Source organism: Peromyscus leucopus, chromosome 2 (assembly GCF_004664715.2).
Source record: "Peromyscus leucopus breed LL Stock chromosome 2, UCI_PerLeu_2.1, whole genome shotgun sequence".
Lineage (NCBI taxonomy): Eukaryota > Metazoa > Chordata > Mammalia > Rodentia > Cricetidae > Peromyscus > Peromyscus leucopus.
In genome coordinates this window covers 102,767,472-102,785,960 of record NC_051064.1, presented here as the reverse complement: position 1 = coordinate 102,785,960, position 18,489 = coordinate 102,767,472, and the positions used below count along the sequence as shown (strand labels likewise).

At 44.3% G+C, this 18,489-nt stretch overlaps 1 protein-coding gene and 1 pseudogene across 1 annotated transcript in view; one reads left to right on the top strand and one right to left on the bottom strand.

The window, feature by feature from the left end:
* The window catches only part of Alg6 (ALG6 alpha-1,3-glucosyltransferase), a 44,949-nt gene extending 28,444 nt beyond the window's left edge, over positions 1 to 16,505 (bottom strand). The window contains 3 exon segments of the mRNA XM_028870255.2: positions 603 to 687; positions 9,185 to 9,441; positions 16,406 to 16,505. Coding sequence (XP_028726088.1) covers positions 603 to 687; positions 9,185 to 9,266 — 167 coding nt within the window. The 5' untranslated portion in view covers positions 9,267 to 9,441; positions 16,406 to 16,505.
* A 1,311-nt stretch (positions 16,506 to 17,816) lies between these two features.
* LOC114693782 lies at positions 17,817 to 18,219 on the top strand (annotated as a pseudogene).
* The last annotated feature ends 270 nt before the right edge of the window (positions 18,220 to 18,489 follow it).

Here is an 18,489-nt window from a genome sequence, read left to right as displayed (position 1 = left end):
CGCCACACATATAGCCTGTTACTATTGCCAAGACGTTTCTGTTTTTAGCAAGAGCTGATGTCACAGTAAGCTTTAGTGAAAAAAGTATCGGTAAGGGCACAGGGCAGAAACACTGTCCGCTCCTGCTGCTGTTTTAGCTTGCATCCACCCAGAGGGGTTTCCCAGATACACAGTGTTCTTGCATCAAACCTCGAAGTCAGGGCTGGCAAGATGGCTCAGTGGGTAAACGTGCTTGTCCGGAGGCCTGGCTCTCCGGGTTCGATCCCTGGGAGCTGTGTAAATGTGGACGGAGAAAACCAACTCCACAGGCACACTGTGGCATGAGTGCACCCCCATATCATCGCATATGATGAGAAGAAATAAAATTTAAAGATTATTTAAAATGAGAAGGTCTAGATTAATAGAACATCCTAGCTAACTGAGCATGCATGTGGGTAATTTTCAGGACTGTGAAACTTCAAAGATGACATGCAATATGAAAGACAACATATACAAAGCACCATATGCAAGAGATGAAGAAAATGGGGTTTTTCTTTTAAAGATCTTCATATAATCTATATTACCTATGATGAACAACAAAATCAAGCCAAAATCATCCATACCACTCTTTTACTGGTAAATTAAAGGTAATTTCTTGCCAGTGTCTCTGAGCTTCATAATCACCAAACATGGGAGGTTTCCCAGCACCTAAAACAAAAAGAGAATAAAAATGTACTTTTAGCACATGAGGTGTTTTTTTTTTCTTATAAAACTGTCCTATATTACAGACGCAATGCAAGCCAGGGAAAGAACACAGGAGCATCAGAGTCAGAGATGAGGCCGTAACCCAGAACTGCTCGTCACCAAGTGACCACGTGATGGGCAAGTTCCTTACCCTCCCTAAGTCATGAGCTACACGGTCCTACTCGGAGAACTGCTAGAGCAAATACCAAACAAGTGTAAACAGAGCCTAGCATAGCAGACACTCAGTAAGCAGGGCCACTGTAGTATCACCCAGCTATCATCCTTACAGGTATCTATGATTGGGTGTTGTTTTTTGTTTTTCAATTATATTTGCTAGCTGTGATGGTGCACACTTTTTTTGGGTTTTTGTTTTGGGTTTTTTTTTTGTTGTTGTTGTTGTTTGTTTTTTTGTTTTTTTAGAGATAGGGATTCTCTATGTAGCTTTGCACCTTTCCTGGATCTCGCTCTGTAGACCAGACTGGCCCGGAACTCACAAAGATCCGCCTGGCTCTGCCTCCCGAGTGCTGGGATTGAAGGCGTGCGCCACCACTGCCCGGCTAATGGTGCACACTTTTAATCCCAGTACTGGGGAGACAGGCAGGATGATCTCTATGAACTCAATGCCAGTATGGTCTACATAGTGAGTTCTAGGCCAGTCAGGGATACACAGTGAGACTGTTTCAAATAAATAAACAAAACCAAAAAACCTAACAACATTTTTTAGTGTGTGTGCGTGCATGTGTGTGACGTGTGGAAGTCAAAGGCAAGTCTCAAGAGAGCGTCTTTCCTGGCACCTTCTGGGATCCAGAGATGAATCTCGAGTTGTCCAGCATGCATGAAAGCACCCAATGATTCTCTTGCCAGCCACCAGGTTTACTTTTACTTCATGAGAAAAACTGTCACCAACACTGTGGTCTGAATATGAAATGTCACCGAGAGGCTCAGGTTTGAGCACATGGTCCACAGCTGGCGGAGCTGTTTTGGTAGGCTGTGGAACATTTCAGAGGTACAGACTTGAGGAAGTGGGTGCCTGGGCCAGGGCCTCGAGGCTTGCTGGCCAGAGCCCCCCCCCCGCCTCTGCTCTTCCCAAGTGGGGATGCAGTGTGAGCAGCCTTCTCCCATTTCGCTGCAGCGACATCCCACAGACCCTCAACCTGGAAGGAGATAACCCTTCTCAGTAACAACACAAATACTTCATGAAAGTACCATAAATTAACAACAAATATCTGCATTTACAAACTAAAAATAAAAACTTAAGGTCGAACACAGAATGAAAACAGGCTATGTATTGACAAAGGTCAGCCTGTACTATCAAATGATTTGTATAAATACTCAAAGACTGGTGAGGTGTCTTAGCAGCTAAAGGAATTTGCCACCAAACCCGAGGCCAATCCCTAGAACCCACGTGCAACCAGAGAACCAACTACTAAGTTGTCCTGACCTCCACACGCCAAGCAATATAGCACATGCAACACACACAATAAATAAGCAAAGAAACATTTAAAAAACACAACAGCTTGTAATTTGCTTTTTATAAATAAGGGATAATAAACCTTTAATAACTAACTAATATGTATGTTGTAGTGCTAAGTACAATAATCCTATGAATTAATTGTTATGATTTTCCCTATTCAAAGGCTGGGGAAGAGGAAATGTTCACTAAAGTAGTCAAAAAGCAGGGAAGATAAAAACCCAGCAGGTTGGCTCTAAAACCCATCCTTCTTGTTTTGTCTTGAATCTTTTTTTTTAAAGAAGTAAGTTATTTTAAATGGTTTGTTTTTATTTTATGTGCATTGGTGTTTTCCCTAAGTGTGTGTCTGTGTGAAGGTGTCTGCTCCCCTGAAACTGGAGTTACAGACAGTTGTGAGTCGCCATGTGGGTGCTGGGAAGAGCAGCCAATGCTGTTAATCACGGAGCCTTCTCTCCAGCCCCTAAAACCCATTCTTAACTCCTACCCTATCATGCCCACATAGATGACAAATCTCTATAGCATATACTAAACATCCTATTTAACTAGCAGTTGACTATTGAACTGTGAGGAAGCCCAACAAAGTACAATAGAGTCACAGGTTCTTGAGTCAGCAAATAAGGTAGAAATCAAAATAGCCCTATATACTTCTAACCCAGTCGGTACGTGTCAAACTGAATAATAACATACATGCTAATTGAATTCTAACCCAGATTTTCTCCAGATTTGATGAAGTTGGTTGCTTGCATTAGTTGGCTGCATCCTACCAGGACTCTTTGAACGCTGGAATTTCCAGACAATCTGGAAATTACCAGAAAAGCAGACTAACAGCTCTACAGTGTACACTGAGAACAGACTGACAGCTCTACAGTGTGTACACTGAGAACAGACTGACAGCTCTACAGTGTACACTGAGAACAGACTGACAGCTCTACAGTGTACACTGAGAACAGACTGACAGCTCTACAGTGTACACTGAGAACAGACTGACAGCTCTACAGTGTGTACACTGAGAACAGACTGACAGCTCTACAGTGTTACACTGAGAACAGACTGACAGCTCTACAGTGTGTACACTGAGAACAGACTGACAGCTCTACATGTAACTGAAACAATAGCTCCACAGTGTGTACACTGAGTAGGTATAAGAAGTGACCCACAGTACAAACACCCTTGTACAAAAGCAAGCCTTGTCTCAAAAGAACAAACAAAATCACTTCAAATCTCACCCCCATGAATCTCCCTTTACAAATTAAAATATAAATGGTGAATTATTGACTTCTCATGATATGTACACCTTCCATATCATGTTTGTCATATGCCTATACTATTTCCTGATTGATAACCAGGTAGAAATTTTAGTTACTAGAACAGAAAAAAGATGTTTTCCATTAATCAAACTAAACATGTTAAGCATGTAGTATTTTAAAAGGTACTCAATTAAACTCAACAGGAGAAAAAATAATTTCTTCTAATAATTTCTTAAAAGAAAAGAATTCTTCCAAGAGTTTTTACTTTTTTGTGTGTGTATGTGTGTGACATGGATATGTGTGTGTGAATCCAGTCTAATGAATACAACCACTGGCTATATGGCTTCTTTGGAAAGAGAAATCAGTTAATTTTTTTCTTTTTCAATGCCCTTAGGATAATAAAGTCAGAAAAGATTGCAGGTAATTTCCTATACATGAAAAAAAAAAATCAAACTATCTAGATTTCCTAAAACTACTCTAGAAATCGTGAGGTCGACATGGGAGAATTGATTACACTCTCTAGCAAACAGAAGAATGGATAACGACTCTCTTCAGGGTTGGGAAACAAGCTTTTATCCAGAGTCTGACCTACTTCAATAAATTCAGCTGACACTGGCTATGAAATTAGTACTTAAGTTTTTGAAACTGCTAAAGTGCCCTCAAAGCCACCCAGAAGGACAGCCCAACTGTGCCTGTGGGAGCTTCACTCAGAAGGGCAAAAGAATTCCTTCCACAGTGATTAATTCTACAAACTTACTCACGTGAGATTCAGAGCCACGTAAAGAAAACATACCAACGTGACATTTACAGAACCTCAATTTTGTTCATGCTCCCAGGAAAATGGGACTAAGTAGCACTAAAAAAATGTTCATTTTATTAATTGCCAAATTATTCAAAACTGTTTAAATATAAAGAATAAGCAGCCTATGGACAATATATGCTTTACAGTCAAGCTTTAAACATTCTAAGAGAAGAGTTGACTACATTTTTCCATGGATTTCTTCTTGTTTCTGGTAAGAACGAAACCTTTCACAAACAGTAATGGATAAATCAAATGAAATCTCAACCAATTAAATCACATGTTGTCATGCTTTTTAATAACAGATATTTTGCAAAAACTGATTTTTTTTTAAATGATGCTTTCCTTAGCTACCAATATGACTTGGGGTGGGGGTTCGAGGGAAGTAACCAAAAACAGCCTTCCTCAACAAAGTGTTGTTATAATACTTTGGGTGGAATGTAAGAGGCATTGTAAATCTCTGTAAGAAATGACTAACTGGCTGGGCGGTGGTGGCACACGCCTTTAAGCCCAGCACTTGGGAAGCAGAGGCTGGTAGATCTCGGTGAGTTCGAGGCCAGTCTGGTCTACAGAGCGAGATCCAGGACAGCTATGGATACACAAAGAAACTGTCTTGAAAAAAAGTAAAAAAAAAAAAGAAAGAAAAAGAAAAAGGAGATAGCAAACTGGTACTAAAATAAGAACCTGTCTATTCCCCACAGGTCATTTGATGCAACCTACAGTATTCAGTATCTTAGTTCTGTGAAAATGCAACACTGAAAATATAAAAAGAAAACATTTTAGAAAAAATTAAATTACAACCATGTATTTAAGTAATTTTCCCAGATGATATACACAATTCAAAGAAAGAATAATTCAGTAAAATGAACGCACACTAACCTGAACTTCTATACTTGAATGTGGCAGGGAGTGACTACCGAAGTGACACAATGCAGAGATTAAGCTGAAGTTATCTGAGAAACAGCAGGTGCAGACAGGTCTCTCTGGCCTTTCCCCAAAGCAAGTCACAAGACCACCAAGCAAGGCGTGCTCTGCAGTATCCTTATCTCCAAAAAACGGAAGGCCAGGCCAGAAGAACCAAGAAACTATCAGCTTGTATCCGTCCCTTCTGACTGTTTCTGGTTGTTGCTGGAGACAGCATCTCAGGTAGCTCAAGCTGATCTTTTAAACTCTCCATAACTAAGATGACCTTGAACTCCTGACTCCCCCCACACACACCCTGTTTCCACCTCCCCAGTGCTTAGACTATAGGCATGCATCAACACACCTAGATTATTGGCAGCAGGGATTGAACCTGTCTACGCCTTATCAGACCTGGTGCAAAACACTCAGGTTCAAGTGTTCCTTTGGTTTCTCATTTCCTCACGAAGGCCCCCATGTCACATAAAGCTTACACTGAACACATATGCACGGTTATCTGCTAACCTGTCTTTTGTTACACATGCTCTAACAGACAACTTAAGAGTTTTTCCTCTCTAACAAATGCTTCTTAATTACATTCTTAAAAGAAAATAAATCAAAAGAAAATAAAACATATTTAAAAAATTAAAATAAAGAAATTAAATATGTATTTATTGTATGTGTGCCTTGAGTATATGTAGGTTTATATGTGTACCATGTGACATATAGGTGCCTTTGGAGGCCAGAAGAGGGCATCAGATTTCCCAGAACTGGATATACAGGCAGTTTGGGAGCTGCACAGTATGGGTCCTGAAAACTAAATCCAGGTTCTCTGCAAGAGCAACAAGATCTTGACTGCTGAGACAACGCTCCATCTCCATGCATTAACTCTCTTAGCTTCCCATGTTACAGTTCTTCACATGTGGGCTGGAGATGGAGGGTGATACTGTACATGCCATGCCTGGGTTCCATCTCCAGCATTGAAAAAAAAAAAAAGAAAGAAAAAAAAAATGTCTTGGGGCTTGGGAGACAGTTTGGTTGGCAAAGTGCTTACTTACTGTACAGGCCTGAGGACCTGCGTTTGGATCCCCAGCACCCACATAAAAAAGCACAGCATGTTAGCACACGCCCTTCTCCTCACTAACCTAGAGAAGCTGCTCTTCTGTGGCTAAAGCTAGGCAACTAGGAGGCTTACAGGGCTCTTCCACACCCCTCCTCTGTTGTTTGTTTGCCTGGTAGCTGACCTGGACCCCAGAATCAGCTCATGAAACAATACTAATAAATGTGGTGAGCACACTGTGGTCACTGCACACAGATAATCCCATTTACCTCTCCTCACCCAGCTCCAAAGTCCAGGATGCTTCTAGAACCAGCACGTAAAAACAAGTAGGATCTTAGGGCCTTCCTGCCCTCACAACACACACACACACACACACACACACACACACACACACACACACACCCCTGTATTCCTCCATCTTTCAAAAATGTCTCAGCTTTGTTTCATGTTTTCTTATACCAGAATGTTCTTCTCCTCACCCATTTTCTACCTAGTAAAATCTTTTAGAATATACTTAAATGTGATATACATACCAAGATTTTCTCATCTGAATTAGAAAATATCTAGAGTTCTAGATCTAGTCACTTATACTGCACTAAATTTTAATGTGACATATATTTGTATACCCACCCTGCCCACCAAACTGTTACCTTCTCTAGGGAAGATGCCATTTATCATTCTTTATTATTAAAGCCTTAATAATTACCAAGACCTCTTTTTGGCTACACAGCAAACAATATTTTGGAGGATTTCTTTGTTTTTTTTTTAAGACAAGCTCCCATAAAAACCAGGTTGACCTTGCACTCACTATGTAGCCAAAGCTGGCCCTGAATTCCTGACCCTCCTGCCTCTACCTCCTGAGTGCTGGGATTACAGGTGTGTGACCACACCTGGCCATATGTTGGAGTTAAATAATCTAATGTGATGATCAATAGAGGTGTGGCATGGCCATAAATGTGCTGATTCTATTCCTACATAAAGTATAGCTCATACTTACTACTTGAACTAATCCCTCAAGCAATTTGCTGAAACATGTATTGACAGTCCTACCTTGTATAAAAGCTCAGGGAAATTAAATATCTTCCCCAAGATTAGGCAACTAACAGGTAAACTAAGATGTGAGTCCGTGCTTTACTGCACAGCATTCAAGTGATTGTTAACTGCCTCAACAGTACGAACTAACCCGAGGAGCAGGGGTGGAAGAAAGGTGGCTGGACACAATCAATACACCACTGTGTAGGTGTGCAACTGACACAACCACATAATACAAATCCACCTTTTTTCACTCTCTTGGTCAGGTCCTCTTCTTCCTCAGCAGCCCCAGGGCAGAGTCAAAAACAACGTGCTGGCTGGAATGAAGCCAGCATATCCGAGCCCAGCTGTGGTTTACATGTGCATGAGCATCTGTGTACCACATGTGCACGGTGAGGTGCACGGTGCCCATGGAGGCCAGAGAGGATGCTGGACCCTCTGGAAACGGAGTTACAGCCAGTAACTGGCACCATGTGGGTGCCAGGAACCCGGCTCAGACCGCTTGAGCCTTTTCACCAGTTCACTGTTTTCCTTATTCCAAATTCTGTTCAGATTTATTAGCACAGGCAACTGTCAACTGCAGGCTGAGAACAAACGGTCCAGCATCAAAACCCCTGCTCTTTAGGACTGTCCCACTTCGTGGTTGTACATTTAGATATTACCCCATCTTCAGTGGTTCTAACAAATCCTAAAGAAAACAGTGCCAAACACCAGTAAATGCTCAAAATACACTGGCATTGCTACTGGTGCTATTGTCTCTTCACCGCTGACCTTTTTCCTACAATCTTTTTTATAACCAGAAAATTTTTCTACAACCAAATCTGCCTAGATAAATGTACAGCCAAAATCCCAGCCATTTCCAAAAATGGTTATGCTGAGCTACATCTTGGTTCCTTTTTTCTCCCTAGGCTACTTCTCCACTGACACAATCAATTTTTCATTGTTTTTTTTTTCCCCTTCCATTTTTACTCCTCTTGATGCCATTTTTAATCTCAATTCTTTTTAGTTTTTTAGGTCAGTCTAACACTACAGACTGGTAACTATATTCTCTTATGTTTCTGTGCAAGTTCCTATTCTCTAGAACACTGTACCCATTGCATTTGTCTAGCAAATTCTGATTAATCCCTCAAGCCCCCGAGTCAGCCATCTTATCTGAAATCTGCACTGGTGGACTTTCATCAGTCACCTCTCTGTTACCCTTGTGCCTCAAACATGGCTAAATCTTAATTACCACACCTATAGTGACAGTCTATTTGAAACTGGGTTCTATGACATCAATATTCACTTTCTATTTCTCACACCTAGCATATGTGATACCTGCAACAAAGCTCTAACTACGTACCTGCAGAATTCAATCTGCTCTCCTCCCAGTCTGCAGGGTCACTCTCCATCCCTCAGTTGAATCTTACTCTTCTCCACTGCTCTTTACTCTCTCAATCTAGTCATGTGTCTTCTCTACCACAAACAACATCAACAAACAGAAACCTGTCTCCGAGACCATCTTCAAGGACTAGCTCAAGACATAATCACACCTCTATCGCTCAAGACACAATCACACCTCTATCTGTCATATCCCAAGCTAGAATACATTTTTGTTTGCTCATATCACAAAGTATGTTTACCTCTTACACTTTCTCATTATAATTAGATGCACGGATTTTTGTTTGTTTTTCTGAGACAGGATTTCTCTGTGTAACTGCCCTGGCTGTCCTGGAGCTCACTTGGTAGCCCAGGCTGGCCTCGAACTCACTGAGATCCACCTGCCTCTGCCTCTCGAGTGCTGGGATTAAAGGCATGCGCCACCACTGCCAGACGCATGTATTTTCTTAATCATAACAATAAAGCCTCAAATTCTTCTGTTTCAGTCAAAAACTATAAACAGTTATCAAAACAAGCAGAAGCAACCCACTCAGGAATATTTACCAGTCTTTCCAACAGGAAAAGCGCACTACCTGAGTAAGGGTGAAGAGAGACCGTCCACCGCACTGTGAGTCCTATTAAGACCACTAGCGTCATCCAGTACCAGTTCTCCATGGTTCTCCAAATTCGGGGAGGAAAACAAAAGCCAGGACCAGGTCCCACAAAGCCAGTCACTTGTCTCCTTGTTCAAGGCAATGTCACCATCTCCGGAGTTAGGAGCTTGAGAGGATTTTAGAGGATGCTTTGCTTCAGCACAGTGAAAAATCAATCATGTCTGTGGAAAAGTAGCCTGGGGAGAAAACAGCACCAAAATTTCAATCAGTACAGCACCGTAACAATGAACCCATGAAGCCACTCAGAAAAATGGGAGCTTAGGGGAGAGGGAGTGGGTTGGGAGAGTTCCAGAGGCTCTTTATCCCGGGATTGAGAAATACACTGCAAAAGGCAACTCTCTGTAAAATGTGATGCAATCATGTCTAAAGATAAGACAGACAAAGGCCTGCTTTTACAGGTGAGAATTTCTGAAAGGTGTGGATAGTGGCACGATCTATGTACAGCAGGTAAAGGCACACACCTGCAATCCAATTCCAGCACTTGGGAGGCTAAGACATGACCCTGGATGACACAGTGAGTCCACAGAGATGGTTAAAGGGTAAGTTATCTTTGGTACAAAGGAGGAGTCTGCCTTTGCGTTGAGTTTAGAAAAGCCTTCCATTGATGTAATCTCTCTAGTCTTGTTTTCAGTTCCTTCTCTCACACCATCTGTGTGCTAACCATGCACATCAACTTCCCATGGGAGGGAAATAAACTTTTCAAGACAAATAGGTAAGAACGGCCCAAGTCTTAGAAAAGAACCTTAAAAAAAATTAAAATAATTATTAACCACCTAGAAAATTCTTTTTCCTCCCTTTCTATTTTTTTCTTTAGCTTGAATAGTGTGTTTTGTTATATTGTTTCTGGGGTACTGGGGATGGAACCCAGGGTCTCACACACACTAGTAAGTACTCATATCACAGAATCATATCCCAGACCAGGCTGGTAGGCTAAAAGCAAGAAGCAAATGGACACCTTCCTTTGAAAAATTAGGAGCCATATTAAACATATTCAGAGAAATACAAATAATAAGTCAGCTGAGAACTTTTGCAGAATATTGGAACAGTCTACTCTTAAGCTTAAATTACTTTCTTACTTAAAAATATCAGGGGCTAAAGAGATGGCTGAGCAGTTGGGTGTGCTTGATGCCCTTGGAACCCTTGGAAAGGAGCCTAGTTCATCCCCAGCACCCAGAGCAGGCAGCTCACAGTCACCTTAACCCCAGTCCAGAGGACCTGATGCCCTCTTCTGGCCTCTGTGTGCACTGGCATGCTTGGCATACACTCACACAGCCACAGCCACACACATAAATAAAAATGAAAATATCATAAAATTCATACTGAAAAATATTATAATTTTTCACTTTTTTAAAATATCAAAAGCAAGGCCAGAACTAATGGAGCCTGGGTAGAATGACTCAAGGCACAGAGTGAGGCTATATAACTCCATTCTTATAGCTTGAATGACATACACTCCCTTCCTGTTCACTGTGATGCTCCTCTGGTCCTTCGACTGCTTCTAAAACTGCCATATCAGAGGCTAGACAAAATTAAAGTGAAATCACTTTCCAATGCTGACTCTGGATTTGGCACAAGTTCGAGACCACTACAATCCACTCAGATGCTACTAAAGTCTCTTCTAGCAACATGTGCTGTAGTCAGACTTACAATATTCTATTTCTGCTAGGACACTTCAAACTTATAGTTCAAATACTAATTCCTGGGTAGCTTAAATACATATATATTTAACTAATTAACATGTAGTTTAAATAATATTCTAAGAAGGAAATTGAAATCACTCATGGTAATAGTTAGCTTAAGCTGTCAACCAGGAAATTGAAATCACTGATGGTCATAGTTAGCTTAAGCTGTCAACCTGACATAAACCTGAAGTTACCCAGGAGGAGGAACCTCAGCTAAAAAACTGCTCAGATCAGACTGGCCTATGGCCATGTCAGTGAGACATTTTCTTACTTGCTAATTAATTAATATAGAAGAGCTCTCTCAGTTAGGGTTTCTATTGCTATGAGAGACACCATGACCACGGCAACTCTTGTAAAGGAAAACATTTCATTGTGGTGGCTCACTTACAGTTCGGAGGTTCAATTCATTACCATCATGGTGGGACATGGCAGCATGCAGGGAGACATGGCGCTGGAGAAGCAGCTGAGAGTCCTACATCTTGCAGGCAACAGGAAGTGGTCTGTGTATCACACTGAGCACAGCTTGAGGATATGTGAGACCTCAAAGCCCGCCTCCACAGTGGCACACTTCCTCCAACAAGGCCACACCTACTCTAATAAAGCCACACCTCCTAATAGTGTCACTCCCTTTGGGGGCCATTTTCTTTCAAACCACCACAAGGGCCCAGGCCACAGTGGGCTGGGCCATCTCTAGGCAGGTGGGCCTGGACTGCATAAGAAAGCTAGTTGAGCAAGCCAGGAAGCAGGACAGTAAGCAACAGAATGGTTTCTGGCCCAAGCTCCTCCCTTGGTTTCCTTCAATGACGGACTATAACCTATAAGATAAAACAAACCTTTTTTCCTAATGTTGGTGATTGTTATGGTGGTTACCATAGCAACACAAAGCAAACTAGGAGACTGGTAACAACCAGGTTAAATGAACTGTCCTCTGTTCTAGATCATTTTATTTAAGTACTTCCTCAGGAAACTTAATGAAAACAAGCCTATTGATAATCATCAGCATCATGCACTTACAAACAATGGAATGCTTAATAGGTATCATGCTGACTCAGCTTGCCAAGAAGAGCACAATGGTGGAAGAGACAGCTATGTAACAGATGGAACACTCAAATCCAAAGTTTTCTCTAGCAACTATGGAGTAAATCTTACTCTACACCAAGAATTTATAAATTCAAGTACATACTTAAATGTGGGCGGAAAAAAATCAAGTGTGTGCTGAGTGACTAAAGGCAACAGATAACTAGTGTGTACTGAGCGACTAGAAGACAGTAGATAACTAGTGTGTGCTGAGTGACTAAAGGTAACAGATAACTAGTGTGTGCTGAGTGACTAGATGACAACAGATAACTAGTGTGTGCTGAGCGACTAGAAGGCAGTAGATAACTAGTGTGTGCTGAGTGACTAAAGGCAACAGATAACTAGTGTGTACTGAGTGACTAAAGGCAACAAATAACTAGTGTGTGCTGAGTGACTAGATGACAACAGATAACTAGTGTGTGCTGACTGACTAACGGCAGTAGATAAACTAGTGTGTGCTGAGTGACTAAAGGCAACAGATAACTAGTGTGTGCTGAAGCCGGGCGGTGGTGACGCACGCCTTTAATCCCAGCACTCGGAAGGAAGAGCCAGGCGGATCTCTGTGAGTTCGAGGCCAGCCTGGGCTACCAAGTGAGTCCCAGGAAAGGCACAAAGCTACACAGAGAAACCCTGTCTCGAAAAATCAAAAAAAAAAAAAAAACTAGTGTGTGCTGAGTGACTAAAGGCAACAGATAACTAGTGTGTGCTGAGTGACTAAAGGCAACAGATAACTAGTGTGTGCTGACTGACTAAAGGCAGTAGATAACTAGTGTGTGCTGACTGACTAGAAGGCAACGGATAACTACTAACAATCTTCAGTGTTGCTGGACCTCTGAACGATAGCCCATTTACCAGGCACTCTGATTATTAGCAAGAAAACTTGACTAGGAGTGTAGCCCAGTGGTAAAATGCATGCTCTATACACATAGGTCCTAGGTCCCCACATCAATAAGTAGATGAACACTGGAAAAAACATCTATGAGGACAGGTGACCAAACACAAATGGGCTTCTCATGAAGGAAATGCCTCTTCAAGTTCAAGTTGACTATTGGATGGTAATGTTTTAGATGTGGAGACAGGGTCTTGCTATGTTGCCTAGACTGGCCACAAACTTGGGATCCTCCTGCCTCAGATTTCTAAGCACTAGGATTATAGGTATACACTACACCTGACTTCATAGGTTTAAGATTTATTTTTTAATTGTGTGTGTGTGTGTATGTGTGTGTGTGTGTGTGTGTGTATGTATGTGTGCACGGTGTATGCATATGTCCATAAGAGTGGGGGTGCCTGGAGCTGTGAGCTGCCTGACACAGGTGCTGGAACTTGAACTCAGGTCCTCTGCGACAGAAGCATTCTTAACGGCTGAGCCATCTCCCCAGCCCTCCAGGAATTTTTTTTTTTTTTTTCCGATCTATTTACTTATTTGTTTATTTATTTATTTTTTTGGACAGGAGCAATAGTGCTCCATTTGGTGCCCAGATGTTCTGCAAGGCTCTTATGGGCATATCCAGGATGGAGGAGGACGTACATTCAGAGAACCTCAGTGGGGTTGAAGTGGCTGGGTTGCCGTGGGGTACATACAGACCCTTGGCTTGCAGAGGGTACTCCTCAGTCTCTGGCAGCCCTGAGGTGATGCTAACCCCTGAGCGACACCCTGTGCAATGGCTGCCGTTTTCTACTGTGTCTGAGGAGGACCTGGCTGCCTTTGAACGCATCGTACCCGGCAGAGTTATCACAGATCCAGAACAACTGGAAGCATGCAATGTGGACTGGCTGAGGGCCCTCCGGGGTGAGTCAGGACCTGGGCAGTGGAGTAAAAGACCAAAGGGCAGAGACCAGGAAGACAGTGTAGGTGAGGGGAGTAGAGTTCACTGTGAGTATGCCTTCAATGCCTTGCAAGACACTACCGAGGTCTTCAGAGAGACAGGGTTTCTCTGTGTAGCTTTGCGCCTTTCCTGGAACTCACTTGGTAGCCCAGGCTGGGCTCGAACTCACAGAGATCCGCCTGCCTCTGCCTCCCGAGTGTTGGGATTAAAGGCGTGCACCACCACCGCCCGGCCCTCCAGGAATATTTTTAAGAGTCGGAATAAGCCAGGTGGTGGTAGCACATGCCTTTAATCCTAGCACTCAGGAAGCAGAGGCAGATGGACCTCTGAGTTCGAGACCATCCTGGTCTACAGAGCAAGTTCCAGGACAGCAGCAATGCATATTGAGACTATGCCCTGAAAAAGAAAAACCAAGAGTTGGAATAAATTACTAATTTCCGTAGTGTCTTCTAAATCTGAGTCAATGTCTCCCAGCCATGAAGACATGTCGGCACTTTTGCAGAGCCTCTCTGATGAAGGAAATGGATGGGCCCTCACACTGTACACATGTGGAAAGCATCAGGACCATCCTTCTCACATCTGCACACCTCAAACCCTCACACCCTAGCCAGAGCCTTTTCTATCAAGCCTCTGCCTGCCTCTGGCTACATCTCCCTGCACGTCTTCTGCGACAGGTCTTTCTTCTGGGAGAACCTGTCAAGTTCACCCAAGCTCAGTTTCTTTTCTCGCTTGTAACTCAGCTCCCTGTCAACCTTCTGCTATAAAGTCATCCCTTGGAAAGATCATCCCTCCCTATCGAAAATGTCCTCTCAGTTTGTACGATTGCCTTCTTTAACTTTTCTTCCCGCTTTTTCACCATCAGAACTGTATTTTCACAACACAGCTATTTTTTTTTTTTTTTTTTTGAGACAGGGTTTCTCCATGTAGTTTTGGTGCCTGTCCTGGCTCTTGCTCTGTAGCCCAGGCTGGCCTCAAACTCACAGAGATCCGCCTGGCACTGCCTCCCGAGTGCTGGGATTAAAGGGGTGCGCCACCACCACCTGGCCCACAGCACATTCTCATATGCATACTTTTGAGTAAAAGAAGCTTGACACCAAAGAATATGGGACTCCACCTTTGTCTTGCTTAGGGTTTCTGTGGCTGTGATAAACACCACGACCATAAGCAACATAGGGAGGAAAAGGCTTTTTCGTTTATACTTCCAGGTAACAGTCCATCATGAAGGGAAGGCAGGGAGGAATTCAAACACAGCAGGAACCTGAAGACAGGAACTGGAGCAGAGGCCATGGAGGGGGGCTGCTTACTGGCTTGCTCTTCATGGCTGGCTCAGCCTGCTTCCTTATACAATCAGGGACTACTTGTCCAGGGGTGGCCCTGTCCACAGTGAACTAGGCCCTCTTACATCAATCATCGATCAAGATAATGCAGCCAGACATAGTGACATACGCCTTTAATCCTAGCACCTGCAAGGCAGAGGCAAGTGAGTTCGAGGTAAGCATATTCTACAGAGCAAGTTCCAGGACAGCCAGGGATACACAGAGGAAACCCTGTCTCAAAAAAAAAAAAAAAAAAAAAAAAAAAAAAAAATTTAAAAAAATTAAAAAGAAAGAAAATGCACCACCGACTTGCCCATAAGCCAAATTTTCTTAAGTTCCAATTGACTCCAGCCTGTGTCAGGTTGACAGTAAACTAGCCAGCACACCTGTATAGAGTTACAAATTAATAAAAAAAAAGTTACCTAAGGATTGGGGGAAGGGGTCTCTGGGGAAGTCTTCTGAGATGCTATGAATATTGTTATTTGAACTGAGTAACAGTAAAAATACCTGTTCACTAGGTGGATAAATCAATGAGCAACAATTTCCAGTACAGTTATCTACAGTCTGGTTCTGCAAGCACACTATTCCAACAAAAACAGCTTAGGAGGAAATGTCATTTACTTGTCACTTAGAACAAAAATGCTGTAAGAGCAAAGATCCTTAGTCCTTTCAGTGTCCTCCCACACTTAGGCCAGAGTTGGCAGAAAAGCAGGAACACACTTAAATAGAGGGGATTGGCAGGGAGGAGATGGGGGGAGGAAGACTAATTTTTCAGAGTCCTGTGTGGTTATGCAGTGAGATACAGGGTCTCACCGTGTTGCTCTGGCTAGCCCAGAACTAGCATAAGTAGACCAGGCTAGCCTGGAACTCCAAGAGTTCCGCCTGCCTCTGCTTCCCAGTGCCACCACGCCCTGCGATTTCCCCCTCAAACTGTGAGTGCTGTTCCACCTGCAAGCACAGCTCAGCAACGTTCTCAGAAAGCCACATGCAGGCAGCTCGCGCCATCACGACAGGGCTCCACTTCCCTAGCTCGGGAGGGACAGACCCGCAAGACCGAGGGGACAGGATCACCGGGGCCACCTCGGCCAGGCCGCGTCACCACTGCAGAACGGCCGCACGCCGAGGGCCCCGGGGCTAAACGAGGCCTTAGGACTAGCCCCCCGGGTGGTCCGCTCGCACCGGCTGCCGGCACCTCCCCGCGCCTGCCGGCTCCAGACCTCGGCAACCCCAGACTCTTACCAGCTACTAGCCTCCGGAATTGGCGCCCGCGGAGATCCAGCGAAAGCGCCTGCGCACTCGCCGCCCACGGTGCAAGCGCGCCTCCGTCGCCCCTCACGGAAGCGAGCCCGTAAGGCGAGGGGGCGGGGCGGTGGGAGGGGCTCTGCGGAGCGGGGCGGGGCGGTGGGAGGGGCGCGGGGGGCGCGGGGCGGGGCGGTGGGAGGGGCTCGGCGGGGCGGGGCGGGGCAGGGCTGCCGCCTTTCGGCAGGCGGGGTCCAAGCCCTGGAACCCGAGAAGCTTGGCCACTGGGGTTAGGGCAGGGGCAGGTGGAAAGCCCCTTGCTCCTCTTTCCCGGGATCGTGGCCAAGGCCCGAGCGGCTGCTTAGCCCATGGATTCCTGTGAGGGGCGGCTCCTGCCCGCTTCGCAGTGGCGAGCCCTTGGTCAGTCCTCACCCCAGGCGGCAGGCAGGTCTTCCTCCTGGGCCAGTGCCCTCCAGCAGCTACCAAGCCAGCCTACTTTCTTGGAGCTAAGCAAAGACTACTGCCTAGTAAAGCTGGGAAGTCGCTTCTAGTGAGAAACCGTTTCTAGAGCCTCTGGCTGAGCCTATGAGCAGCACTAACCTGAGATTGTCACACACAATCTCAGCCCTAGGGAGGCTCAGGCAAGAGGATCAGGAGTTAGAGCTACATAGCAAGACCCTGTTCCTCACCCGCCAAAAAAAAAAAAAAAAAAAAAAAAACCAGCTCCATCCCAGAATAGACTCTGCATGCCCCATCAGGCAACTTGAATCGCCTGTTCCCACATTTGCCAAAAATAATATTCCCCAGCTTCGGTCACCCTGCTCCTGAATTGTGCCATTCTGTAGACACTAACTCTGATATAAGTAAAAACAAATATTTGGCTATTGCTAGGACTACTTTGTTTGAGGTGTGTGTCTGTGTGTATATGTGTGCTGGTATGTGTACCTGTGTGTACTTACGGGGGCCAAAGGCTGACGCTGGGGTCTTCCTCGGTGCATCTCTCACTCAATCTGGAGTTCACCTGTTTGACTACACTGGCTGGCCAGTGAACTCCAGGCACGTCTGCCTGTCTTTACAAGTAGCTACCCCCGGGAGTTGAAGGGCAGTCTTGGCTACATGAGGTCTTATCTCACAAGAAAGAAAATGACTATGGAAATATGACAAGCTATAACCAAAGCCTTGCTCTCACAATATTTAATTTTCTCTGAAAAGGACTTCCCATGCAAAAAAGATAGAAAGCAGTAGAAGGAAGTACATACTGTCAACATTAGTGGTGTACACATTACAACCCACGGGAGTTAAGACAAGACTTGGGCTCCATGTAAACCATCAGCTATCAGGAAATGCTTCTTCCTGGATGAGCCACCTTGGCTTTGAAAGAAAAACTGGCTCTTCCCGTTCTGCTGCCGCCATGCCATCCAGGCTGAGGAAGACCCGGAAACTCCGGTGGCCTCGTGAGCACGGCTGCATCAGTAAATACTGCAAGCACCCAGGAGGCCGCAGGGATGCTGGAAGCATGCTACCTTGGGAAAGTTGGTATGAGGCATTACGACTTAAAGAGGAACCAGAGCTTCTGTCCGACTGTCAACCTGGATACATTGTGGACACTGGTCAGTGAGCAGACACACGTCAACGCTGCAAAGAACAAGACTGGAGCTGCTCCCATCATTGATGCTGTGCGATCAGGCTACTACAAAGTTCTGGGGAAGGGAAAGCTCCCTAAGCAGCCTGTCATCGTGAAAGCCAAATTTTTCAGCGGAAGAGCTGAAGAGAAGATAAAGGATGTTGGAGGTGCCTGTGTCCTGGTGCCTTGAAGCCACCCAAGGAGGTTGATTAAATGCTAACATTTTCCAAAAAAAAAAAAGAGAGAGAGAGAGAGAGAGAGAGAGAGAGAGAGAGAGAGAAAGAAAGAGAGAGAGAGAGAGAAAGAAAAGTGGACACAGGTAATAGAAAGCCATGAGCGTGGGTGTCAGAATCTAGACAGTGGAAATGATTGACACCAGAATCACAGCAGCTGAAAAAGTGCGGCACATTTCTCCCCGCTTTCATGGTGGTTAATGAACGAGAAAAGGTGGAGGAACTCT